Source organism: Juglans regia, chromosome 13 (genome assembly GCF_001411555.2).
Source record: "Juglans regia cultivar Chandler chromosome 13, Walnut 2.0, whole genome shotgun sequence".
Classification (NCBI taxonomy): domain Eukaryota; kingdom Viridiplantae; phylum Streptophyta; class Magnoliopsida; order Fagales; family Juglandaceae; genus Juglans; species Juglans regia.
In genome coordinates this window covers 29,903,894-29,930,923 of record NC_049913.1, presented here as the reverse complement: position 1 = coordinate 29,930,923, position 27,030 = coordinate 29,903,894, and the positions used below count along the sequence as shown (strand labels likewise).

At 38.9% G+C, this 27,030-nt stretch overlaps 1 protein-coding gene across 5 annotated transcripts; it reads left to right on the top strand.

The window, feature by feature from the left end:
- The first annotated feature begins 432 nt into the window (after positions 1–432).
- On the top strand, positions 433–26,573 carry LOC108994046. 5 transcript variants are annotated; one of them, XM_018969117.2, is made up of 13 exons: positions 434–3,108; positions 4,621–4,745; positions 4,988–5,087; positions 5,183–5,330; positions 5,440–5,503; positions 7,849–8,617; positions 10,070–10,396; positions 11,522–12,895; positions 12,981–13,053; positions 13,135–13,220; positions 19,743–19,862; positions 23,163–23,233; positions 26,090–26,233. In XM_018969117.2, the coding sequence occupies exons 1-13, from the start codon at positions 1,042–1,044 to the stop codon at positions 26,130–26,132; spliced, it is 5,367 nt and encodes a 1,788-aa protein (XP_018824662.1). In that variant the 5' UTR covers positions 434–1,041; the 3' UTR covers positions 26,133–26,233. The 5 variants fall into 5 exon arrangements, with proteins under 5 accessions (XP_018824661.1, XP_018824658.1, XP_018824660.1 ...); XM_018969116.2 differs by lacking the exon at positions 23,163–23,233 and having other exon boundaries at positions 433–3,108; positions 4,988–5,081; positions 5,192–5,330; positions 26,090–26,573; XM_018969113.2 differs by lacking the exon at positions 23,163–23,233 and having other exon boundaries at positions 433–3,108; positions 4,988–5,081; positions 26,090–26,573.
- The last annotated feature ends 457 nt before the right edge of the window (positions 26,574–27,030 follow it).

Below are 27,030 nucleotides of genomic sequence, written 5' to 3'. Positions count from 1 at the left end.
ATTTATAATATTTAAATATTAAAATAAGATATTATCTCTTAAAAAAGAAAATGACTATACATCAATATGGAATCGCAGTATATCTCACATGAATTTTTTTTTTTTTTAAATTCAATACATTAAGGAGATGTTTGGATTCGAAGATGAGTTGAGATGACTTAAAATGAGCTGAGATGAGTTGAGATGAATTGTGAATAGTAGTGAGATTTGTGAGTTAAAGTTACTGAATAGTAATGAATAGTAGTGAGATGAGTTGAGATGAGTTGAGATGAACTGAGATGAACTGAGATGACTTGCGAATCCAAACAAGCCCTAAATGTGCTGCAGCGCCACATATCTAAATAATTTTTCCTTAAAAAAGCACCTCATCATCTCATCTTACGTTGTAAATAGTTATTAATTTTCGTCTTGGACGAGACATAGAACCAACGAATGATTCGACTCCCAACACTGTGTAGGAGGGATTTGGAATCTGGACCACATATGCCCCCCCGACCGCAGTTCCAGAGGTGCTCTCAACAATATTACTCCCTGGTCGCCTTGTTTTACCAACTTTTACATCCAGATCTAGACGGTGGAAATCTGAACTCAAGTCCCCGAGTTGTAACCTAGTAATCCGTCCGTCCGACCGTCCCTGGTAGATAATTTAGAGACGAGGGACCGGGTGCCAACTGCCAAGCGCAAACCCCCCGAAGAGTGGTCCCCTGACTCCTCCTCAATCGTGCAAAAAAAGTAAACGTATAGACTACTGAGTGTTTTAATCTACAGTTAATGTCAATGGAACCTTTGCGGCCTCCCGGGTCCTCCTCCAGACTATAGCATTAATGATTTTTTTGGGGGGCTAAGAGCTTGATATTTTTCCAGCTTGAGAGGTTTTCTCTCATTTTTTGAAGGGATTGTGGAAATGAGAAATGGAGGACCCTTCTCGTCAGTACCGGAAGTGAAGGAGAAGAGGGACTCCGAATTAGGTGTGTAGTGAGCAAGCCCTTGGGTGGTAAAAAGCACCATCTCTATGCTGTTCTGAGGAACTAGTGGAATTGGATGGAGAAGGTTTCTGGTGAAAATGGCGGTGAAGGGGAAGTGGTTTCCGAGATAAGTAAGAGAAAACGGCAGAGGGTTGAAAACAGTCTGGGAAATGAAGGTGATGGAGTTCAAGGGTGGTTTGGTGGGGGGAATGCCAAAGGTCTTAGTGTCGGGGAAGAAATTGCGCGGCTGTTCGGTGAGGTCAGTGATGTAAATGGCGGTCTGGGTCTTGATGATGGAAGTTTGCAGCTTTGGGCTGGTGGAGATGGTCAAGAAATTAGCGAAGCTGCGTGTGGAAATGGCAGTGAAATTCTTGGCGATGTACGCGAAGGAACTCAAGGTGGGTATGGTGAAGTCATCGGTGGAAATGATGGTCTAGGTCTTGATGGTGAAGCAATTCAGCTTTGGGGCAGTCAAGATGCTTGTACAAATGGCGGTGGGATTCCTGGTGACCGAGGAATTCAGTTGGACGGGCTTGGTGAAACTACATGTGAAACTGATGGCCTTATTCTTGGTGGTGGCGAAGAAGTTCACGAGGCGTATGGAGACGTTATGAGCGGAAACGGTGGCCCTAATAACGGTAAAGCTGTTCAGCGTTGGAGCTGTGGAAGTGCATGTGGAGAAGACTGTAGCGGGGTTCTTACTAGTCAAGGACTTCAGTTGGGTGGTTCTATCGAGAATGCATATGACAAAAATGGTCTGGATTTTAGTAGTCAAGGATTTCAAGGCTTCTTTAGTAAAATCAACGGGGAAAATCTTGTTGATGAAAGAATTCAAGCCCTTTTCGGTGAACCGAGCTATGGAAACAGTGGCTTGAGTTTTGGTGATGGCATCCAGTTTTGGTGCGGGGAAGCGGCCTGCTCAAATCTTGATGGTAAAGGACTCCAGGGTCGATTTGGTGATAATGCATGTGGGAATGGAGGTGGGATCCTTGGAGGTGAAACAATTCAAAGTGGGTATGGTAAAATTGGAGGTGGAAATGGTGACAGACAAGAGGTGGCTGGGTCGAAAGGAAAGCGTGGTCGGCCAAAGGGATCAAAGAACAAGAAGAAATTTTTTTATGCTGACGATAAAGAGGGCATTGAAAGGTTGGGTGGAGCTGCCGGTGAAAATGGAGTTAGAGATGAGGTTGTTAGGTCGGAGAGCAAGCGGGGTAGGCCAAAGGGTTCAAAGAATAGAAAGAAAATTCTTGAAATAGGCAGAAATGAGGGAACGCCAGGTGACATTGTTGGTGGAAATCGCAATGAGCGGGGGATTGTCTGTCTGACAGCTCTGGACAACGAGAGGCTAATTCATGAAAAAGATATAGCTCTGGCTGTTGAAGAAGCCTTTGCTCCTAGTGAACCTGGACATGGGATCGTCAGGCCAAAGAAAAAGCGTGGTCGACCAAAGGGTTCAAAAAATAAGAAAAGAAATCTGAGAATGCCTGGTGAAATAGAAACAAGTGATGCCAGTGATGGAGTTTTTCCGCCTACTGATTTAGTGAATGAGAGGCAGACTCCTGTATTCGAGGAAGAGAGGAAGTTTCCTGTTGAAGCCACTCCTGGTAGTGAAGGCCGGAAGGAGATTCCCAGGCCAAAGGATAAGCGTGGTCGACCAAAGGGCTCGAAGAATAAGAAAAACATAGCAGGTCACGAAAATGTAGAAATAGCTGGAAAAATTGTGGGTGTTAATGATATTTGTGATAAATCAGTTTGGCCAACAGAATTGGGGAATGAGATGCAACCTTTTGTGGGTAAGGAAGATAGGGGATTTCCTTCGGAATCCACTAATGATAATAATTGTGGAAATGAGATTTTCAGGAAAAAGTTTAAGCGTGGGCGACCTAAGGGCTCGAAGAATAAGCAGAAAATTCTTGCGGGTAAGGAAAATCAGGGAATACCGTGCACAATCGTGGGCAGTAATGATGGTATCTGTCTTGAAACTTCATTGAGGTCTGAGGGTGAGAGGCCTACTGTTGCAAATGAAGAAGATCGGAAAAGGCCTAGAGGGAGGCCCAGGAAGTTCAACAACCGACAGAGAGACTCTGGGGGCATTAGGATGGGAAGATCAGCTGAGAATGGATTGGAAAGTTCGGGATTATCAGTGAGTTCCTTTGCATTTGTCTCTACTCTTGCTGGTCATTTTGGATTATGATTTCACTTGTTAATAGGTAATAAATTAGAGGAAAGAAAGTTAGTGCCGTTACCATCATATTGGTCTGTTATTCTAGTATGTCACTGCAAAACTAATGTGAGCTTCCATGTTATGGTTTTTCTGATAACTTGGCAGCCATATGACTTTTTCCTAGATTTGAATAAGTTAATATCCTCACCTCCAATGTGTGTAGTTGTTGGCCATCCTACTCTGCAGTGCTGGTGCCGACTGGCATTTATGCACATAACCGGCTTGGAAATTGTGGCTTTTCTCTCAAAGGGCATCCCAATCTAGAAATTGAAGGGCATAATTATGACAACCCAGGAAAAGTACTAGCCACATTTGCACTATAACCTTAAAAAGATTAGTCTGTTTAAAACTTTAGTAGAATCACATAATATAATCACATAATATGTATAGTTTCACCGAATAAGCGGCCAATGTATAACTTAGCAGCCATGACTACCTTTGTACCCTAACCACTCTATATGGGCATTTTCTATTTCAAATGCGGGACTAGGGTCTTACAAACTCCCTCTCTTAAATTCTTGACGTCCTCGTCAGAGTCAAATGTCTTGTAATGCTTTGGTAGCGCATGATTGTCCTTACTAGGTGGCTAAGCTACCATATGTTAACGGTACATCAAAAGCATTGGCTAGTCACGGTTCCCACATTTGCTACTTGTTACATTTAGGCACCGCCTAACAAGTAGCCAATGTGGGAACTTAGCACCCGTGACTTTTTCTATTCCAAATGTGGGACCTAGGGTGTTACACTATACAGTCATAACCTAAATTCCTATGGGCAAGGGAAGTCCACTTTCTTCCAATTTCCCTTCTCTTCTATGGGGCTGCAATGTAGCAATTCCAGAAGTTCCCCTTATATGCAAAGTTTAGTTGCTTCAAAACAATGATATGGAAGGTACGTTCTATTAAATGATTAAAGTCGGCAAAGGGCAAGGGTCAGTTAGAATTTATCTGTCAAATAAATAGATATATGAAATGGAAGATGTCTAGTGATCATTTCTGTCATGGCAATGGTTAATGTCATAGATGTTTAGTTGCTTTCATGGTCTTCCAACAACCAATTTATTTGGGAGTAAGTGTACTGATGTTACATAGCACCCTGATTATGCTAGTTCTACTGTTCTGAGCACAAAAGTGAATCAAACTGGTTGCAAAGGTAACAATGAGTGTTGAAAGTTGAGATCCAGATTTCTACATCATTAATGTGCCAATGATCCAACTCACTTACATATAACTCGTCCCCGTACCCACCCCTTTTCTTCATCATGGTGCCATAGTGTAGCTTTAACAGAGGTCACAAAAGACTGCTGTATATGGTCTACTATCCTAGTTGTTTTATGTATTGTTGTTGAAAAGTTATGGTTATAGTTTCAAAATAGTTTAGCATTCAAGTGTTCAATTGCAGCATGCTTTTCTAACTAGGTTTTTGTTTTAGGATGATACTAGCAATAAAAGTCAAAGGAGCTTAAGGTGCCACCAGTGTGGGAGAAATGGTAGAAGAGACGTTGCTTGTTCCAATTGCAAAAAGAAACGCTATTGCTACACGTGCCTTGCAAAGTGGTAATAATTACTCACAAGCTCTTTTAGCAACCCTAGCCTTTTGAGTTCAGCAGCTCTATTGAAACCGCTAAAGAAGTTTCAGCTTATGTTTAGCCAAAGAGCTTGTGGTTCATTTTGTTTTTATAAAAAGGTTGATTCTGTTAACTTGGGACATTTTTTAATGAACCTCACTTCTATTTGTTTGCTGAAAGGAAATGGTTCTCATGCAATTGTTCTAATGGTACTGAAAAATAACTGTACAGGTACCCGGAGAAAACGAGAGAGGATGTAGAAATGGCATGCCCATTTTGTCGTGGTATTTGCAATTGCAGAGTATGCCTCAAGGACGATTTAAATGTGATGGTTTGTACCTTTTGTTATTTATTCTTTCTTTCTTCTTTCCATTACATTTGCTGCAGTTCTTCATGATATTTTCTATATGCCAAATAAGTATTTAGTTTTGTCAGGAGGGACAAGAACAAGAAGATATGGATATCAGTGAGAAATTGCAAAAGTTGCTTTACTTGCTATGTAAAACTCTGCCTCTCCTTAGGCATATTCAACAGGAACAAAGCTTTGAATTAGATGCCGAGGCCGGCATATGTGGTATTGCATTTTGATACAATGATCAATCTATAAGTTTGGTAGTTTAGTTTCTTTACTTGAGAGATGATTCAGAATTCCCAGATAATGTGATTCACTTTCTTGTCTGTAGGTATCAAAATTAAGGAAGAGGACATTTCAAGAGCTGTACTTGACGATGATGATAGAGTCTATTGGTACCATCTTGTGCTCTCTGATGGTTGAAACTGAAAAATCTGTTATTTATGAATTGAACTTCTGGTATATTTATTTGCATATTATTTTCACTTTGGTTATTTTATGTTTAGAAAGAATTCGAAATCCCTGTGAAAATGATAATGGGGTTGGACATTGGCCGAGTCCGACTGTTTCAGAAGTTTGATTGGCAACATTTTAGAATCAAACTTGGTACTAAAGGGAATCACTTTTTGCGTACCTTAGATAAAGTTAATGATACGTAAATTTTGGTATCAAGAGAGAAGCTGACTACATATAATTTTACTTGTTCATGTTATTCGGGATTTTGTTATTCGTATGATTACTTTCATCATTCCTGTGCTGTCTGGGCATGATTCACCCCTTGTTTGCATGCCCTGTCCATAGTTTCAGCCCCTTACTTTTATTTATTCTTTTTAATGTACTAAGATTAGTGTTATTTCATCAAATTCGTGTTAAGTCTGCAGAAAAACATATCATACAAGCAGTTTTTAATGCTAACAAACCACATCAGTTATTGAGAATTGTTGCTTCGTTGTCCAGATTTTATTATTATGAAAAATTTGGGTATTATCCCCATGTACTTTATCCTAATTGTGATCCGCTCCCTATGCAACATTTTTGAGGAATAATCCCTTGTGCTGTGACAAACTTGAAATTGGCCCATCAGTTTTTTCATTTTTTTTTTTTATAAGTAAAATAAATTTTATTGAAACAAGCAAATAGGCACAACCCTAGTAAACAGGAAGTATACATCAGAGAACACCCACTTACAAGTTAGGAGCTAGAAAGTGATACATAAAAGTCAAGAAAGCTGGCTCCATTAAACACAGTGGCAGAAGCCCAAAGAAATAAAGTATGGAAAAAGAAACTTCTAAGCTTATCCCAAGAATGTTCCCTATCTTCACCATGGCTAACCCATCCTCTTTTTTAGAACAGGAACAGAGGATTTCGATGAACTCAGTTCCCTGAGAGTGTCAGTGAAACAGCTCCATCCCTTCCCATCCATGCCCTCTGGGATGATGATGAAACCTCTCCTACCACCATCCCCATACTCCGCTATCACCAAATAACACCCATAGTAGTTTACACATCCCTGTGTCAGAAAAGCTCGGTTTCCAGCATGCGAAGTCTCGTAGAACTCACTACCTTCCGAAGTGGCATATGCTGCAACCGTTTTCACCAACCAGCCCACCGTTGCCTTACCAATGATAATGAGCCCATCAGTTATTGAGAATCTTTTCTTCGTGTTGTGAATTTATTACTGAGGAAAATTTGGTCAATAACCCCTTGTACTTTGCCCCACTGAGATTTGCTCCCTTCGCAATTTTTTTTGAGAAATAATCTCCATGTGCTATGATGACCTTAAAATTTTCCCCTCTGTTGCTAATTCTGTCCACTTTACTTGAGTGAAAACCTACAAACTGCCACATGAAAATTTCATTTTTTTACTTTATACTAAAGTTAAAAAAAAAAATTATTTTAAAAATTAAACTCAAAACAGAAATAAAAATAAGTAAAAAAGCAAAAAGACAGCCACCAAGGTGGCCCAAGGGGTGGTTGGCCAACTTGTAGCTGTTGAATCCATTTGGTTCGCGACTATGTGGTGGCCCAAGATTGGCCATCCTATGGTGGCTGAATCTGGCCATGCCACAAAGGCCACTAGACTTGGGCCACCATGGGGTGGTCAAATTCAAGCCTCCATGGTGACCCTGCAGAGAGGGGAGGTCTCTTGTCCATGCCTGTTCTTTTTTTTTTTACTATTATTTTAAGAGAAATGATAGTTGCAGTCATGAGTGCGCAAGCGCCGCGCAATTACTTTAAAAAAAGTGAATAAATATGGGATCTATATGAAAAAAATTCATTACTCTTATTTTAACTCTTTATTTTTCTCTTTCTGATTTATATTTTTTAATTTAAGCATATTTTTAAATTAAAAAAAATGAATTTTCCACGTGGTAGTTTGTAAGATTGCCACATGTTTTTGGTTAAGTAAGGTGGACGGAGTTATTAATGGTAGTGGCAAATTTCAAGTTTTTCATAGCACATGGGGTTATTTCTAAGAAACAAATAGGTGCGAATATTAATGGTAGGGGCAAATTTCAAGTTTTTCATAGCACAGGGGGTTATTTCTCAAAAACAAATAGGGGCAAATGTCAATTGAGGGAAAGCACGAGCGCACCTTCTGTATTCCTGAGTCACAATGGTCAGTGTGACTATCAGTACTAGCTCTGAATATGCATTCAAAATGCACTGGAACTTCTGCTTTAGTGATTTTCTGTTCATGACGTCCTAAACTTGTAATTGTGCTCAACTTGTTTAACAGTGACAATTGCAATACATCCATTGTCAACTTCCACAGAAGCTGCTCCAATCCTGATTGTTCGTATGATCTCTGTCTCACATGTTGCCGAGAACTAAGAAAAGGATTTCAGCATGGAGATGAAGAAGCAGAATCTTCCCACGGACAGTTTTTTGAAGGACTATGTGGTCAAAACACAGAATTGAATGGTCAGACTGAAAATGGGAAGAGATATGGTGCGGAAAGCGATATGGCCCTTCCTGTGACAGAGGGGATAGCATACATGTCATGTAACTTTCCTGATTGGAAAGCAGAGGCTGGTGGTAGGATTCCTTGCCCTCCAAAGATACTAGGAGGTTGTGGTAATGAGATGCTCACACTGAGACGTATATTTGAAGCTAATTGGGTCTACAATTTGATCAAGAGTGCAGAAGACCTCCTTTGCAATTATCAGCCACCAGATAATGACTTTTCTCTAGGATGTTGTTTGTGCCATCCCATGGCAGGCGATAGGGTAAGAGATTCTGAAGTAAGGCAAGCAGCACATAGGGGGAGCAGTAATGATAACTTTCTCTATTGCCCAAATGCTGTTCACTTGGAGGACAATGAATTTGAACATTTTCAAATGCATTGGTCACGAGGTGAACCTGTCATAGTTAGAAATGTACTTGAAAAGACTTCTGGTCTTAGTTGGGAACCAATGGTCATGTGGAGGGCTTTTGTTGGGGCAAAAAGGAAATTGAAAGAGGAGGTAGCCAGCTTTAAAGCTATTGATTGCTTAGATTGGTGTGAGGTATGTATTCACTCTTTTGCTTTGAGATTTCAATTCACTCTTCTTCTCATTACTCGATTTTCTCCCCCTTACCCTGGCCCTCTCTTGTAAGACAATAATTAGTGTATCTCTTGAGTGGCTAGTGTGAATTTTTTCAATTATTTTTGTAATGTGATCATCTGAAATCACATTTATATTCTCCATTGAATGCAATTTTTAGTGGATGATAGCTTCTGCTTCGCAATCCACAGACCCTATTGCACAATTACTGCCACATTGTAAATGGAACTTGTTTTTTCACCATTTAAAGTTCTATTGCACTTGTTCAATATCTTCTACAACTAAAATAGGACTGTGTTTTCAGTGACACTTTTGTCTATATGAAATTGCACAGAGCTGAGGCTTCAAGACAGTCCTGACCTAGCATACAACTAATGTTGAGGACAGGAATCTTTTTCCGAATGAGTGGCAACACTGATGCTTGACTGATACACTATCATACTAATATTGCATGTGCATTCTCTCAAGTTGAGAGGCTAATGAGAATATCATTATGCCATTGTGTTTGTATTCACCCTGCTTTTTTAGAATGCCTTAGTGTTTGGTGTCCCCCCCCCCAAACACAGATCCCCCCCTTATTAGGTCCACAATTTTAGGTTATTTAAAGGGTTGAGTTCAATTTGGACCCTCTTGGTTTAACCTCCCATTATAGTTGGTTTGTACTTCTAACAGTTAGACCAAGCACCAACTGAATGGTATGTGTTTCTAAACTTAATTCTGTTGGGGGTAGTGTTGTCAAAAGTCTCAAATAGCATCAAATCTTCATATGATTGTTGTATGCACCTGTTCTAATCCTTTAATTACTCACTCAACTACATTGAAACAGTCAGCGTCAAAAGCTTATTGTTTAAGTTGCATCTAGAGGGGTTAATTTAAAATTTATTGAAAGTATTGTTGCAATTCACTTCAAAATTGATTGAAGAATCACTTGGGAATTGTATACCTTTCCTTGAAAACTCAGAGCTATTTCTGTTTTTATGTTGTTGTGAGTAAAATAGACAGGTTTTGTTCTCTGTAACGTTTTCTGAGCATTGCCATTTTGTGGCATATCTTACTATCCTTTGATCTGTTGAACTTGGGGTATTTTAGATTTTTCCTATTTTGTCTTGATGTGCCTTAATTAAAGCTTACCATTATGTACAAATTGTCGATTGCATGAAATTTTTGCTCTTCCTGAATTTTGGAAAGGAAAGGGACAGACCATGTAGTTATTTCTTGTTGATGAGATGAGGACTAGGAGCATTCAGCTTGTAATATGTAAGACAGTTTATTGTGCACGTTGCACATGAATTTATCTGCCAATGCAATTGCCTGCTAGCCTGGCATGCAGTTGGCTTACATGCTTTTCTTCCAGAAAAAATATTTCCTTGCAATTTCAATCTGTGAACTCTGTGCTCTCGATTGGGATGGCAGGTTGACATTAATATCTTCCAGTTCTTCAAGGGCTACCTACAGGGTCGTAATTATAGGAATGGGTGGCCAGCAATGTTGAAGCTGAAGGATTGGCCTCCATCAAATGCTTTTGAGGAGTGTCTGCCAAGGCATGGTGCCGAATTTGTTGCCATGCTTCCCTTCAGTGACTATACCAATCCTAGATCTGGGCTTCTGAATCTAGCTACAAAGCTTCCTGCTGTTTTGAAGCCAGACCTGGGACCCAAAACATACATTGCTTATGGATCTTTGGAAGAACTTGGTAGAGGTGATTCAGTAACAAAGCTACACTGTGACATTTCTGATGCGGTATGAATAACTTTATATACTTTATGCGTATGTCATCTTCATAGATTGTTTCTCTCTCTCTTTTTCTGGCATCTACGACACCTTGTTATAATGCTGCTCTCTGCCTGCTTCTCCTTCACTATAGTTATCTAATTGAGTTGTGATTTACTTAAGTTCAGTGTGTTTCATCAATCAAATTGTTTTTCCTGAAGCGCAAATATGAACATATTGATTTTCATACTCTGGTTATATTTTTCTTATGCTTCACCGCTCGTCTTTATACAAAACATAGCAGAAAACTAGATGTTCAACGACTTAGGATGGTGGTGTAAGGATTTTTATTTTTGAAAAAAACCTGGATTTTCAACACCTTAGGGTACTGGCACTTACAAAAAAAAAAAGAAAAAGAAGGCAAAGGTACTGGTAGGTTTTTTCTTTTTGGCTTTGTTACTTGTTTCTGTGTTTTGCTCTCTTCAGCCAGTCAAGAACAAGTGTGTTGAGGAAAAGTTCATTTTGAGAAGCTAGTTGTGCTGTTTTGGTCTAGGGATAGCTTCACAGTGTTTTTCGATCTTGATAAAAGGTTGATGTTATGGAGTAGGTCTTACAGGGAAGTAGGAGATTGGTTTCTGATGCATATGATACTCAAGGTCCTTGTATGCATTTTCTCCTCTCTCCCTCTCCTCTTTCTGGTTCAGGTATTGGAATGAATTATATGGTCTGCATTTTGGTACCTGGTGTTTAACTTACTTTTGTCTGACCTCATTTGATGTGCAAATTATTTTTTTGTCAATTCTCTCTGGGATTGCATTGCATTGATGTGCCACATGCTACCTATTTGTAAACAATGTGAATGCTATTGCCTGCTTATTTACATTATATTTTCTTTACCCATAAAGAAGAAACTTTATCTTGTCTAGTTTCTTAACCTGCAAGAGATTGGAATCATATTTTTCCTAGAATGTCTGATGCAATTTTTCCATAATGCTTCTTGTATCATGGGTTCTATTAAAAACCTTTTTGATTTTATGAATTCCTGACATGCTTACAGAGACTTTTTGTAGATGTATTTTCTTTTATGTTTCCCAGTGGTCACCTTTTAAAGCCATTTGCTGCTACTTCAACTCCTAATTTATTACTCCTGCTTAGGTTAATGTTCTGACACACACAACCGAAGTAAGGATTCTTCCAGGACAACAAAAAATCATAAAGAAGTTAAAGAAAAAACATGAAGCTGAATATTTGCGTAAGCTTTGTGGTGGGACCCATAAGTTTCCAGGCAAATCTAGAAGAAAGCAACCAAAAAGATCTTGCAAAGGTAAAAGCTTGGCTCATAAAAATTCTGATAAAACCGACGTTATTGAGAGTGGCTCTTTGTCAGTGGAAAGGCTGATTATAGAGGAAGGAACACTGGATGGAAAACAAAATAAATCCTTGAGAAGTAATGGGGAGAGGATAAGTAATGTGGTTAAGAAAGAGGTTGAATTGATAAGATGCTCATCAACATGCGATGTCCTTGCTAAAGATACCTTTTTACCTGAAAGCATGGAACTCGTAGAAAGCACAAAAGACAATAAGGAAAATGAAAGAGCTTCTGGTGTGAAGGTAAAAGTTGACGAGTTTTGCTCTGTTGAAAATCAGCCTGACAAATGCACAAGCTTGATTGAATTGAATTCCTCCATTGTGCCTAATTGCATGAGTGAGGACTTAAAACCAGATGTGGCTGAACTACCTATATTTAAAGGATTTTGCATTTGCCAATGCAGGGATATAGAGAACATTTCACTTAATGAGATAAAAACTGGTACAAACCTTCCTGCTACTCTTGAAGTATATTGTGCGAGATGCAAACTCATCACTAAGAGGAATATCTTATCATTAGCTGAAGTGGAGTGTGGTAGCAATGGTCCTTCTGATCGACTATATTCCCATAATGAAATGGTTGAAACTGACAATCCAGAATATTACCTGCCTTCTAGTTTGACAGTGACTGGTAGGATGGCTGACGGAAATGATGTAGAGGAAGTGACATTTTTGGGAAACCGCACAGATGGCCTGAAGTCAGATCCAGTTCAGAGAAAAGTAGATCACAACTCTTTTGCAGAAAGTAGGGAAGTTCTGAATATCCCTTCTTCTAAAGAACAGGGTTCAGGCCTCACTCTTCATACTACTAAAGAATTTTGGCCTCCTTATGAATCTGATGCTAAAGATGCAACGGTTGAAAAGGATTCATGTAATCTAAAATACTTTCATCCTTCCAAAATAACAGCAGAATTAAAGTCTGTCCATGGAAAAGATTCTACAGGTGCAACAGTTTCAGGCAATGTTAATGGCAACTTGGAGTCAACCAAATTGGAAGCAAACTTGACCGGAGATTACCTTCAAAACAATGATATGTCGAAGACTCTATATGGAGGTGCTGTGTGGGATATTTTTCGTAGGCAGGATGTACCGAGATTAATTGAGTACTTACAGAAGCATCACAAAGAATTTTGCCACATCAATAATCTTCCTGTGGATTCTGTAAGTATTATCACCTAACAGCATTGACTGTATTATTTTGACTAGTTTAACTTAAATTGATTAGCTTAGCTGGCACTTGCTTCAGGTTATTCATCCTATTCATGACCAAACTCTTTATCTAAGTGAGAGGCATAAAAAGCAGCTGAAGGAAGAGTTTGGTAAGAAACTTTCTTGTCAACTAATTTAAATTACAATATCAATAAGGTGCTTATTATTGTGCAATAATGAATTATATTCAGATGTTGAACCATGGACATTTGAGCAACACCTTGGTGAGGCTGTGTTCATTCCTGCTGGATGTCCACATCAAGTGAGAAATAGACAGGTGCAGGTCTCTTTGAATGAATTTAATTTTTTATTATAAGATTGGCTTTTAGCAGTGCCAGGAAATCTGCTCTTCCTTTCTTCCTCTCCTGATTTGATTTCCCTTCTCATCCCCCCCCAAAAAAAATGAATGCCATGTAGCTCGGTATGGTAGGGTCTTGGGGTTTAGTGGGGCTGAAAGGGACCTACATTTTACTAGAAGAATGAGCAAAACTTTCACCTATTCAGTAACAAGTAAGAGAAGAATATTTAATTTAATCAATGCCACATTGTAGTTTGATGTAGGACTGATTTAGGAAATTTGTTTGATTTCTTCTATTTGCAAGCTGGTGTGGAAGACACTGTCAAAATACTAGGGAAGCGAGAAAATACCAAGTGAGCTCTTTGGAATAATTGCCTCCCATTCAACGTAAATCCCGAACTATACAAGGAAGTAAATAATCTGCTATACACGTTGTCTAACTGCCCCCTAATATTCAGCCTCTATACATGGTAATATAATCTGTACAACTAATATTAACAGAGTCCTAAAGTGTATAAATTCCTATATTGTATATTGTATACGTTAACATCCCCCCTCAAATTGATGCTGGTAAGTCAACCAGCAACAATTTGCTAACAAGAAATTGATGCCGCTGTCGAGTCATTGCTTTGGTGAAGACATCGGCCACTTGGAGATCCGAAGAAATGTAAGGAAGAGATATGACCCGACTCTCCAAGGTATTTCGGATAGAATGACAATCAACCTCAATGTGCTTGGTGCGTTCATGGAAATCGGGATTGGTGGCAATCTGAATAGCACTAGGGTTATCAACATGAAGAGGGGTAGAATTAGTCTGAGGAAACCCAAGTTCCTCTAGAAGACCACATAACCATACAATTTCAGAATAAGCAGTAGACATGGCACGATACTCAGCCTCAGTAAATGATTTAGAAACACGATCTTGTTTCTTACATCTCCAAGAAATTAAGGCATCATCCAAAAACATACACCAACCCGTAGTAGATCGACGCATATCCGGGTTGGGCATTGGTGTAGGCAACAAGTTGAAGAGATGAGCCTGTAGGAAAGAATAATCCACGAGTAGGCGACCCTCGAAGATAGCTGATAATGCGGCGAACTGCAGCAAGATGAAGGTGCCAAGGAGAAGACATAAACTGGCGGACCTGATGAACGGCATAGGAGATGTCAGGTCGAGTAGTGGTCAAGTAGATAAGACTCCCAACCAAGCGCCAATAGAGAGTAGGATCATCCAGAAGATCCCCTTCATCTTTCCTGTATTTGACATTTACCTCCATAGGTGTATCAATAGAATAAGTGTCCTCCAAACCAGCCAAGGTGATAAGATCTTGAATATACTTATGCTGGTTCAAGAAAATACCATTGGCCCGATGATGAACCTCCAGTCCCAAGAAGTATGTGAGTTGGCCAAGATCTTTCATATGGAAAGTTGCATGTAACATCTTCTGAAGCTTAGTAATCAAACCATAGTCAGTGCCAATAATGATAATATCATCCACATAAACCAAGAGAAGAACTATACCCGCATCAGACGTGTGGAAAAAAATAGAGGAATAATACTAACTTTGTGTAAGGCTGAAGGTAAGAAGTGTACTATGAAACTTCTCAAACCAGGCCCGGGGAGCCTGCTTGAGCCCGTACAGAGAACACTTCAGCTTACAAACATCATGAGGAGAAGTAGTCATACCAGATGGAAGCTTCATGTAGATCTCTTCTTGGAGATCACCATGAAGAAAGACGTTCTTCACATCCATTTGATGTAGTTGCCACAACTGTGAAGCAGCAATTGCTAAGATGGTTCGAACCGTGGTCATTTTGGCAACAGGAGCAGATGTCTCATCATAGTCAATCTCATATTCCTGTTTGTTACCCAAAGCTACAAGGCAAGCTTTGTATCAATCCAAAGACCCATCAGAACGAAGCTTTAAGAGAAAATTCATTTACTCCCAATGGGCTTGATTGTAGGAGGACAAGAAACAATATCCCAAGTATGATTCTCCTCTAAGTGCTTGAAGTTCTGCTTGCATTGCAGTTTGCCAACACTCATGTTCCATAGCCTATTTGTAGGAAGAAGGGATGGAAATAGAGGATAAAGTAGTTATGAGAGAGACAGGGGATGAGAAACCATACCGATCAGGGGGTTGAGAAGGACGAGTAGACCGGCGAAGTGTGGTGGAAATAGGAGCAAGAATAGGAACAATCGGCAAGGCAGCAGGCAATGCAGCAGAACTAGAGGCACCAACAGAGGCATGATAAGCAGTACCCTGCTTCCTTTCAGGTCGAATGGGACAATCAGAGATGATATGACCTTGTTTCTTGTAGTAGTTACAGAACTTCTTGGGGCAATCTCGAACAATATGACCAAAAGTTTTACAACCAAAGCATTGGACAGCACACATGTCTCTACCCTTATTCCTCCATTGTGCTGCATAAGCCACAGTAACAGGTGCACTAACAGTAGCCCGATGTTCCATGGTAGCCTGAGTTACTATACGCTACTCTTCACGAAGAAGTTCACTTAAACCAGCATCCAGAGATGGTACAAGATGACAATTCATCAGATTAGAACTTGCAATTTCAAAATCGGAACGAAGCTTCATCAAGAATTGATCTCTCTTGCTTGTTTCATGCACTGCTTGAATAGCAGAGAAAGCTGCAACGAGAACATGAATATAAACAATGTCGGAATAGTCAGCCCAAAGATTTTGAAAACCAGAAAAATATTTCTCAATGGAGAGACTTCCCTCTGTGAAATTAGCCAACTCATACTCCAATTGAAACCGCCTAGCCGTGTTGTCTTGATTGTAGACCTTGTTTAGGTACTTCCACATGTCTGCGACAGTTTTATAAGGCCTCAGATTAAGAACAAGGTGAGGCTCAACCGAGCTAAGGATCCAGGTCATAACCCAAGCATCCCTGATTTTCCACTTAGACAAAGCCGCTACATCTGTAGGGGTGGGATCACTCCCATCAACATGACCTCACAATTCTTTTCCTTTGACAAATAATTGAAACTGAAACTCCCAAGCAGAGTAGTTCTTTCCAGTAAAACGAAGATGAAAGGAATCAAACTTATATGATGACATGATGTAGCCACAAGAATGTTTACTAGAGAGTTGCTGCAGTAACGAGATGAAGGAACTGAAAAAGAAAATTAATCCAGTTTCTGCAACCACAACAATGACGTGTCCAATATTCAGAGAGAACACCCAGGCCAAACAAATAATTTGAAAGGCACCGATAATGAGAAAAAAAATAACCCAGTTGCTGCAAATACCAGAAACTCCAAAAACAAATAACAACACCGAAATACCATAGCAGAACCGGAAAAGACAAGAGAAGATGCCGAAATCAAGAACAGAGAGCATCGAAATCCACAATATCAGCAATAGAAAGTGCCGACACAGCAACCCAAAGCACCGAAATGAAGAACAAGCAATTTCAGAAAACAGACCCCCGAGAACAACCAGAAGAAGCCGAGAATTCCCACCCGAGGGTGCTGCGACAGTCATGATGGCACAAAAGTGCCGAGAATACCCAGTCGCAGAACACAATGCCTAGAAGATGAGGAATTCACGTCGGACTCACCAAAAAACAAACCAGAAGGCGCTGAAACTAAGAAACCCAGAAGCCCGAGAGAAAAAAATCGAAGGAGGCACGGTAATTGAACCTTGCTCTTGATACCATGTCAAAATACTAGGGAAACCAGAAAATACCAAGTGAGCTCTTTGGAATAATTGCCTCCCATTCAACGTAAATCCCGAACTATACAAGGAAGTAAATAATCTGCTATACACGTTGTCCAACTGCCCCCTAATATTCAGCCTCTATACATGGTAATATAATCTATACAACTAATATTAACAGAGTCCTAAAGTGTATAAATTCCTATATTGTATATTGTATACGTTAACAGACACACCTTCTACACTGCTTACATGGTAAGCTTTGATTTGCAAGAGATTTGATATTTTAAACTTATCTTCCAAATTATATCATGCCAAGTCAATTCATACCTTCCGCACCAGCTTGCAAATAGAATTTTTCAATTTGTTTACATGCAATGGGTTGAAGGTTAGGAGAATTTGGAATTTTAAAAGAAAGGGTCAGAGGGCTCAAAGATTGAGTGGACTAGGATTTGAGACAAATGGAGATAAGGGCAGGAACACTGTTTATTGAAGCAAACATGTTGCTGGAACTCCTGTATAATGGCTGTGTTTTGGAATTTATGAGACTTATCAACTAGTCAAACACCATCGTGTGTCATTTCTTGAATTGGCTTACCACACTAACTGCACATTTGAGTAGTTCAGTTTCCCTACCAGTCACCGAAATCTGCTGAGGTTTGGAAATAATTCTCCTTTTACCTCACACTAGCCTTTTGGTTTGGGACCATGGGAATGTCAACGGGTTCAAGCACCAACCAATCCTGTCTCCTTGAAAATGTCAGGAAAATTCTTCCTTTGGGATAAATAAATACCTATATGCGATCTCGTAACTTCAATCCCTAAGAAGTACAGAAGTTTGCCCAGATCTTTGATATGAAACATTGTTGTAAAAATAATTTCAACTTGGTGATACCTCTTGAATTACTTCCAGTGATCACAATGTCATCCACTAAAACAAGTATTATCTACCCAACATCAATGTGTAGGTAAAAAAGCTGACTGATCTGTCTAACAGTGGCGGAGACCAAAATACATTACGACCTCATAGAACTTTCCTAACCATGCTCTTGGTGACTGCTTGAGACCGTATGGCTATTTTCTAAATTTACCCACCACCTCTATAACCCCCTAAACTAGGCCAATGTATGATCTCCAATTTATTAGTACCATATTTCAAATTTCACTGCTGTCTTGACTACATTGTGGGAGAGGAAGGAATAAAACCTCTGAATCTGTTAAAACTCACTTTATATCAATCATAGGCTATTTATCTGTCAAAAGACTTAATGAATCTGTTAGAACCAGTCGATACTGACTAAGACGCCCCAAAATGTATCATCAGCAGAGAATTGGGTTAGACAAAGGAATCGAATGTAGTTTGGGTCTTGAATGGGCCAGGAGTGGATCTTGTAACACGCGACCTGAGTTTAAGTCGAGTCAGATGGTCAATTTGACTGGGATCCCTATCTGAGCTGGACAAAGTAAGTGGGTCTTGACCCAACAGCAAAATAGATCATGTCCTAACAACGAACTCATCTCATCTCAGCCCAACAACAACTGGATCACAGCCTAGTGTGCCCCAATACTGAAGAGAAATCTTAAACAAAAATACCGACAATCTGTCCAAGATAAGGAGTAACATAACCAGTAACTAAGCAGAGTTCTTCCCCCGTCAACTTTGATGATATTCTTTGCCACCAGAAATCACCAATGATCACCTTGCTGACACCCACAGAATATGAACACCTAGAAACTCATAAATCGATGACATACTCAAATAAGAAAATGCAACCAATACACAACCCTCGGAAACCGAGTGGTGTACAAAAATGGGCCGGCACTGACTGGAGAAGAGGAATCCATGCTATGGTATGATAAGACAACTTGACAATATCAATGATATTCATATTGAATGCTTGACTTATGATAAGAGGACTTTAATAAGAGGGCTTGAATATATGCTGCCCTCTATTTCATACTTGTAGAAGAGAAAGGTTACACAAGCCTTCTAGAAACACAGAGAATGGCAGCTGTTTAGAACACTTGACCAGGACAACTGGACAACTCACCTAAGCCTTCTAGAAACAACCTTCTAGGAGGGTTACAGATTAGGTATTCTGGCCCTTATTTCTATGGGCTACTGCTATTGATTTCAATGGTGCTAGCTTCTGTGAATTTCTTGTATCCATTTCTAGCACTCAACTCTTAACAAGGTGTTATCTCTTGTATACCTCGTGTACTTGGGCTACACCTATTCATTAGATTCAATAAAATTTTATGTATTAAAAATACTATTAGAAATTCTTGAATAATCTTGACGAACATAATAAAGAAAATAATCCTAAAATAAAATCATGTATTGGAATTCTAAGAAATTGTATATGAGCCTGTGAACTAAAAAATGAAGAACATAATTCATAAAGTAATGATCAATTTTGAAAACGTTTTAGTCCTACTACATTGTAATATTGGCTTCAAAAGAAAAAGCATATATAGTTCATGCTTTGACTAGTGGCGGATGATGGCCCCATGCATGAAAAGCTCGAGCTGCCAAAACTGAAAATAAAATAATAAAAAAAAAACTCTGAAAGACAGAAAATTGTTTCAATATGAATGTTCCCTCCTGTTTTATTAAAAATCTTGTTTGTTAGATCAGAAGAATACATGATGGATGAATTGATATCCGTCTTGATTGATTAATTGTGTGGAATATGATTTCAAATTGAATCATGGAGTCTTATAAGCTTTTGCAGACAGTATTTAAAGCTTTTTATTTATTTTTGTTCCCTTATTTCTATATTAAGTTGGCCCATTTCTCGTGTTCTGTTGCCAGTCATGCATCAAAGTAGCCCTTGACTTTGTTTCCCCTGAAAACGTCCAAGAATGCATTCAGTTGACAGAGGAGTTTCGTCTGCTACCAAAAAGCCACAGATCTAAGGAAGATAAATTAGAGGTAAATGTTATTTCAATTATTTTTGTGCCAACTCATCAGTTGGTTTTGCATTGTTCATAATTTGATTCTGTCAATACATTTTGAGCGTAGCAGTTAATGTCTTGCCTATGTGATGTATCGAAATGCCACAGACACACACACACACACACACACACACACACACATACATATATATATATATTTTGATCAGTAATCAAGAAATTATATTCATAAGAATAGGTAAAGTCCAAGTACACAAGGAGTATACATGAAAATTACCAAACTAGAGTTTACAACTGATAATAGAAAGTCATGGACATTTAATCCGTTACAAACAATGGCCCCCACCCATGAAAACAATGTTTTAAAGAAAAAAAACTTTCAGCTCCTCCATTGTTCTCTCGTGGTTTTCGAAGCTTCTATCATTTCGCTCCCTCCAAATATAGCAACACATACATATAGGGACCATTTTCTAGATTGCTACAACTTGTGAGTTACCTCGGAGACCTCTCCTGCTTGCTAAAAACTCCACCAATCTAAGGGTCATGACCCATGATAATCCAAGTCTTGTAAAAAAGTCATCCCCCATGGTTCTGGCCACTTCAATGTAGGAACAGATGGTCGACTGATTCTCCATCTTTCTTACACATGCAAACACCAGTCCAACACTATTACCCGACATTTCCTTAGGTTATTTGTGGTGAGAATTTTGCTCAATGCTGCTATCCAAACAAAAAAAGCTGCTTTTGAATGAGCTTTGGTTTGCCAAATACTCTTCCATGGGAATGTGGGCATACCTGGGCTCGTTAAAACTTTGTGAAAAGATCTTACCGTGAATTTACCTTTCTTGGAAGGGCTCCAACTCATCCTGTCCATGGTACCCTCAGTCATTCGTATAGAATACAATGCCGCATAGAACTCCGAGATAACCTCCAATTCCTAGTCTTGGGCTACCCTATTGAAATCAACATTCCATTGAGGGAGCCCACTGGAAAAAGCCAAGAGATCCACTATTGCTACATCCTTTACTCGTGTGAGCTCAAATAAGACGAGGAAAGTGTCTTGGAGACTTTATTCACCACACCATTTGTCATACCTAAATTTGACATGAGAGCCATCACCCACTACAATATGTGTATGTTTCCGGAAGATCTCTCAACCCTTCCTAATGTATTTCCACAAACCCACCCCATGTGGGCCGCATACCTCATTCGAGCACCAACCACCCAATGCCTCCCCAACCTGTGCATCTATAAGAAACTTCCACAAGGCTCCCTTTCGTGTTGGTACCGTCACAACCATTTACCCAATAGGACTTGGTTGAACTTCATCAAGTTACGAATCTCCAATCCACCCCTAGAGAATGGAGTACAAACCATGGACCAATTGACCAGATGGAACTTGAACTCATCCCCCAAACCACTGCACAAGAAATCATGTTATAGCTTCTCAATATAGTTGGCAATCTTTGTTGGGAGCGGAAACAAGGACTAAAAATAGGTGGGGAGATTAGAAATAGTACTTCTAAGCAAAGTGAGCCTACCACCTTTAGATAAATACAACCTCTTCCAAGATGTCAATCTACGCTCCACCTTTTCAATCACAACATTCCAGATCTGCTCTGATTTAAAGGAAAGAACCTAAGGGTAAGCCAAGATACTTCAACGGTAGTGAAGATACCTTACATCCCAAAAGATAGGCTAGAGCCGCCGCTTCAGGAATAGTCTCCACCAGTACCAATTCAGACTTTGAGAGATTAACTCTCAAACCTGAAACAATTTCGAAGCATAGAAGTAGGGCCCTCAAAGATTGGATATGCCTGAGATATGCTCCACAGAATATGAGAGTACCATCAGCAATCAACAAGTGAGAAATATCAAAAGAGTCATAATTACCATTCCCCACCAGAAAAATGTAGAGAAAGCCACCTTCCACAAGGCCTACAATCATCTTACTAAGAGCTTCCATGACAAATAGAAAGAGTAAGGGAGAGCGGATCCCCCTGTCTTAGACCACGGGAGGAGTCAAAGAAACCCACTTGTGAACCATTCACCAAGATAGAAAAATGGATTGTTGAGATGCAAAACTCTACCCAATTCAGCCATTTCTCTCCAAAACCGTATATTGCAAGTAAATAAAGCAAGAATTTCCAATTTACATGATCATAGGCTTTTTCCATATCTAGTTTGCAAAGTAATCCAAGTTCTCGAGATTTGAGTCATCCATCTAGCACTTCATTTGCAATTAAGACCGAATCTAGTATTTGTCTACCTTTAACAAATGCATTTTGTGGCTTCAAGATTAACTTCTCCATCACTGTATTCAATCGGTCGCTAGCACTTTGGAGAGAATCTTGTAAACCCCATTCACAAGGCTAATGGGACGATAATCTCGAACATCCGTTGATCCCACCTTTTTGGGAATGAGTGCTAGAAAGGTAGCATTGAGACTTTTTTCAAAGCCGGCAATATTATGGAACTCTTGAAATACCCGCATAAGGTCTCCCTTTATCACTTCCTAACAAGTTTGGAAAAAACCCATGGTAAGACTATCAGGGCTTGGAGCTTTGTTACTAGCCATACCTCGAACGACTTTGTGTACTTCTTCTCAAGCCACCCTGCACACTGTTGATCTAGTGCTGAAAAAGTCAAAACTATCTATTGTTGGTCTCCGTGGTTGTTGTTGGGTTAGGAGATGTTCATAATACTGTACAATGTGGTCCTTGATAATTGACTAATCCGAAGAAAATACCCCATCTACTATCAATGTATCAATAGCATCGTTCCTTCGATGCAAATTAGCCACCCTGTGAAAGAACTTCGTGCACTTGCCTCCCTCCTTGAGCCATAGTGCCCTTGATTTTTGTCTCCAAGAGATCTTTTCCATTAATATTACACGTTCAAGTTCTGTGACTAATTGATTTTTGCGAGTGTTTTCAGATTCAGAGAGAGTTCTCACCTCTCCTTACCCTCCAAACCCTGTAACTCCTCTAGAAGGGAACGTCGCTGTAGAATCACATTGCCAAACACTTGTTCATTCCATTGCTTCAAATTGTGTTTCAGCACTTTTAATTTTGTTGCCATTATGAAGCTTGGAGAGCCTTGGAAATCATAAGAGGACCACCATTGCCTGACCCTGTCTACAAAACCATCAGGTTTAAGCCACATGTTTTCAAAATTTAAAATATCTTTTCTGCCTCCTTGGATGCCTCCACAGTCTAAGAGGATAGGGAAACAATCAGAGCATAGGGTGGGATCTCAAGAGTACTGCATCTGGTGTCTAGACTTTTAATGACACTCCAGTAATTTTCTTTGTTCATAGGTGAAGAAGATGGCACTATACACTGTTTGTGTTGCCGTAAGTGAAGCCAAATGTCTGATGTCAAAAATTGTGTAAGTACTCTTAACCTCATTACCTTCTGCCTTGCATGTTACCTTTAGAGGGCCATGTACTATTGGTTGTTAAAAAAACTGGTTTTTTGGAAAGCGTTGTAAGACATAACATTAGATTGCAAGTTGACTACCATGCTCATGTTTACTGTTATAAAATACAGCATTTATTGGACTATATGGATTTGGACATTGATGCATTACAAATGGCATATACTAGTCAAAACGTTTGACTGATATGAGCCACTTCAAGGGTTCTTATTTACTAAAGCTAGCATAGTATGCAATTCATCCCTGACTCTTCGTATTTCATCCCTCCAAGAAATTGTAGAAGAAATATCGTGAATTAGAAACTTAATTTGTTTGGCTCTATAGAAAAGTTTATATATTATTCTTATCCTTGGCACTCACCCAATGTAAGAGAACAACCCTATGGGAAAAAGAAAGGTAGTATCGACTATTATCTACAAGACCTGACCTCAATTGGGTACTACTAAGGAAAACTCTACTAGATGTGCTTACAGGAACAATTACTTTCTTCTTTACATATAAAAAAAGATGTGCTTACAGTAAGATGTCACAAGATGACATCACATCATATACTTTCTCCTTGGGCTGATCATGTCCTCGCATTCATCCAGAACAACTGTGGAATAAGTATGTCATGTTAACAACAGGATCAGGGTAATCCAAAGTCGAGCTATTATGGTTCTTACAGGCTGATAAAAATGAATCCTAATCAACTGGCAGAGTACATTTCTTCTGTTGAAACTGCGTCTAGCCCGTGATTCAACTGAATACAAGTGACTACTCTCCTCTTACCTGTATTGGAAAATGGATCTAAAAGACTTCGCTCTGGATATATTAACTATAGATAGTGGATGCGCAAGGTTTTCTTCTTTTGTCTGGAAATTTCAGAGGGGACAAAGTTTAAGTCACACAATAACATGCACACGTGCTTCAGGTTGCTTTGATGTTTCAATATTGCCTTAGAAAGATCATTGACTACCTCTTTGGAAAAAATAAACACAAAATTTAAGATTCTTAGGCTTCGTTGAGTTACTAAATCCATCTCAACTTATCTCAATTTATTATTACAATTTTTTCAAATTTTAATACAAAATATAATAAATAATTAAACTTTTTCAAATCTCAAAATAATAATAATATTAAAAATAATATTCTAACAATATTTTATTATCTCAATTCAACTTAACTTAGTTCAACATCCAAACGCAATTCAAGAAGAAAACTTAGTTCTTATGTATTAATTTGTTACTCTTAATAAGAGTTTTATTATTATTATTATTATTTGTTATTCTCAGTAAGAGTTGAAAATCAAGACAGCAAGGAATTTTTGCATTAGTTCTTTTATGAACACACTTCTAACTAAAGGATAAGGCTTCACCCGAATATTCTTATGCTTGATTTGGATATCAAAATTCTCTCAACTCATCTCATTTTATCTCATCTTAATATTCAAACATCATAAACACACTATCAATTTTAAATTTTCAACTATTTATCTAATCATTACGTAATCATTATAATTTTTTCGAACTTCTTAAGAAAATACAAAAAACACAATTCAACTTTTTTAAATACTAAAATAAAAATTATGTTCTAATAATATTTTAACTTTAAAATATTTTTATTTAACTTTTTCTCTTTTATTTTTTAAAATCTCATAAAACATATTAATTCAAATTATTTTATTACTATTCATAAATCATTTAATTATTATTCATAGATCATCGCATCTCCTAAGAGAGACTTTAGTAAGAGAAACAAAAGAGTTTCAACATGTGCATACTTAAGTGAGGAAGGTAGCTTTTGAACGAGATGGTCGTAAGCACTTGAAGTGATGGAGTTTTCTAAAGAGAAGGGAGAGGTTCTTTCTCTAAAAATAGTTTGGCCCTATTTTCCCTGGGACATTTCAAAAGTTACCTTGCTCACTTAAGGATGCACATTTTGAAAATCCTTTTCCTTTCCATTTCTGCTATGTGTATACATTTTTATAGTAGTGTTTTTTTCCTCCTCCCTCCACCGATTCGGTTTTGGTCAGATATACTACTTTTCGGCTGCCATCAGTCGACACACGCCCCACTACCACATCTGCCAGCCTCCGATCTACTGGGACGACGCAGAGTCGCGCCAAAAAGCTGGGCGCGTGGCCCTCACGCGCGCTTGTTTCTGCGGGTGTTCCTCACGTGCCGCAGCGCCCTGACGCCTCCGACGACAACACGCGTCGTACCAGAAGATTCCTCTCATCGAGATCTTCCAGATTTGGCCTGCCTCACCTCTATCTCATCGGGGCATGGTTGCCACACGCCACCACAGATGCGCGGGAAGGCAGATGACCGACCGCAAATCAACCCATCCGATGTCGTGCTTTCTACTATGTTATCGCTTTCTTAAACCAATGATCTTGGGAAATGGACTATAGATCTCTCTAAAAAATATTTCAGGATAACAAATTGCAGTGCACCCACTACCATCACCTCTTCCAGCCGAGGCTCCACCACCACCAACGGTGGTTCTATAGTTCGCATAACTTTGTGAACTGTTTATTTCCGTCTTTTAAGACGACGTCCTCTTTATAGGGTATGCGTAGGGACTAAGAAATTGGTCTCAAAACCCTTCTTTTTTTTTTCTTTTTTTCCACCTCCTTTGCACTATAGTTTTTTGTACTGGGGCGTTTGTTGGAGAACTCTATCCCTCCTCATGTATCATCCTTTCCGTTTCTAACAGAAATTTGCTAAAAAAAACAATAGCTTTTGAATGATGTTAGTCGATTGTTGTGATGTACATATACTATACTCTTTTATTGCCTTGTAATTGTTCTGGGTGACCTTGCAGTTCCTCAAATGGAGACAAGAAAGCTCAGGAGCAGGCATTTTAACATTAAAGAAAGGAAGTTGCATATCTCTGAGACATTCTGTTTTAGAATCGTTCGTCAGTGGTCATCAATGGTGTTTTCCTAACTCGTAAATGACTACTTGTTTTTGTCTAAAAGGTTAGAGACCTGCATGAGTTTGCCCTCTACTGTACACAGGAAATGTGTTATACTAGACTTTGCATGTAAACTATACTTTCTCCGCAGCACTCTTATTTGTCAGTGATATTTAATGACTGACTAGAATGTATATATGTATGTCATATAAGGCTGTCAATTTGTATGATGAATTTGATACGGACATGACATCAAGGACAGAGCAACGGACATCAAGGACAGTGCAGCATGTGATGTGAATTCTTCCTAGTGAGAATCACGAGGGCCATGCCTCTATTTTGTTACTTTTGATTCCCATTATCACTGAAGATTGAGATTGTCTTCATGGCAGGCAACGTGTTCTAATTAAATATATGTTAATCGGACCAACAACAAAAAATCATCATCATCATTTGCGCCATTTGCAAATGTACTTACATGTTACATGCATAACCATTATATATGTACATGTGTGTGTATATATAATGTGACATGAACAATATTTTTATGAATAAAAGCAATAAAGTGAACAGAATCATATGGCATCGTTGATGCCTATGGTGGTGTTAATCAGATATTATCCACCCAATCATTAGTACCATCTGTATTACCAATAGCTTTCTCATTACTCTATTTTGTAAAATATAAAAAAAAAAATTATAGAACCAAGCTCAAATCAAGTCAAGAAATATATATATATATATATATATATATATATGAGTAATATTACGAGAAATTGTATTGCAAGCTTAATTAATTGTCTTTAATTTTTTTCAAAATTACAATAATATTTTTATCAAAATGGTAT

Coding starts and splice junctions, on each gene's coding strand:
- LOC108994046 (XM_018969112.2), top strand. CDS start 1,042: ATGGAGAAGGTTTCTGGTGAAAATGGCGGTGAAGGGGAAGTGGTTTCC. Junction 3,109..4,620: donor TGGAAAGTTCGGGATTATCA/GTGAGTTCCTTT, acceptor TTTTTGTTTTAG/GATGATACTAGCAATAAAAG. Junction 5,504..7,848: donor GATGATGATAGAGTCTATTG/GTACCATCTTGT, acceptor CTTGTTTAACAG/TGACAATTGCAATACATCCA.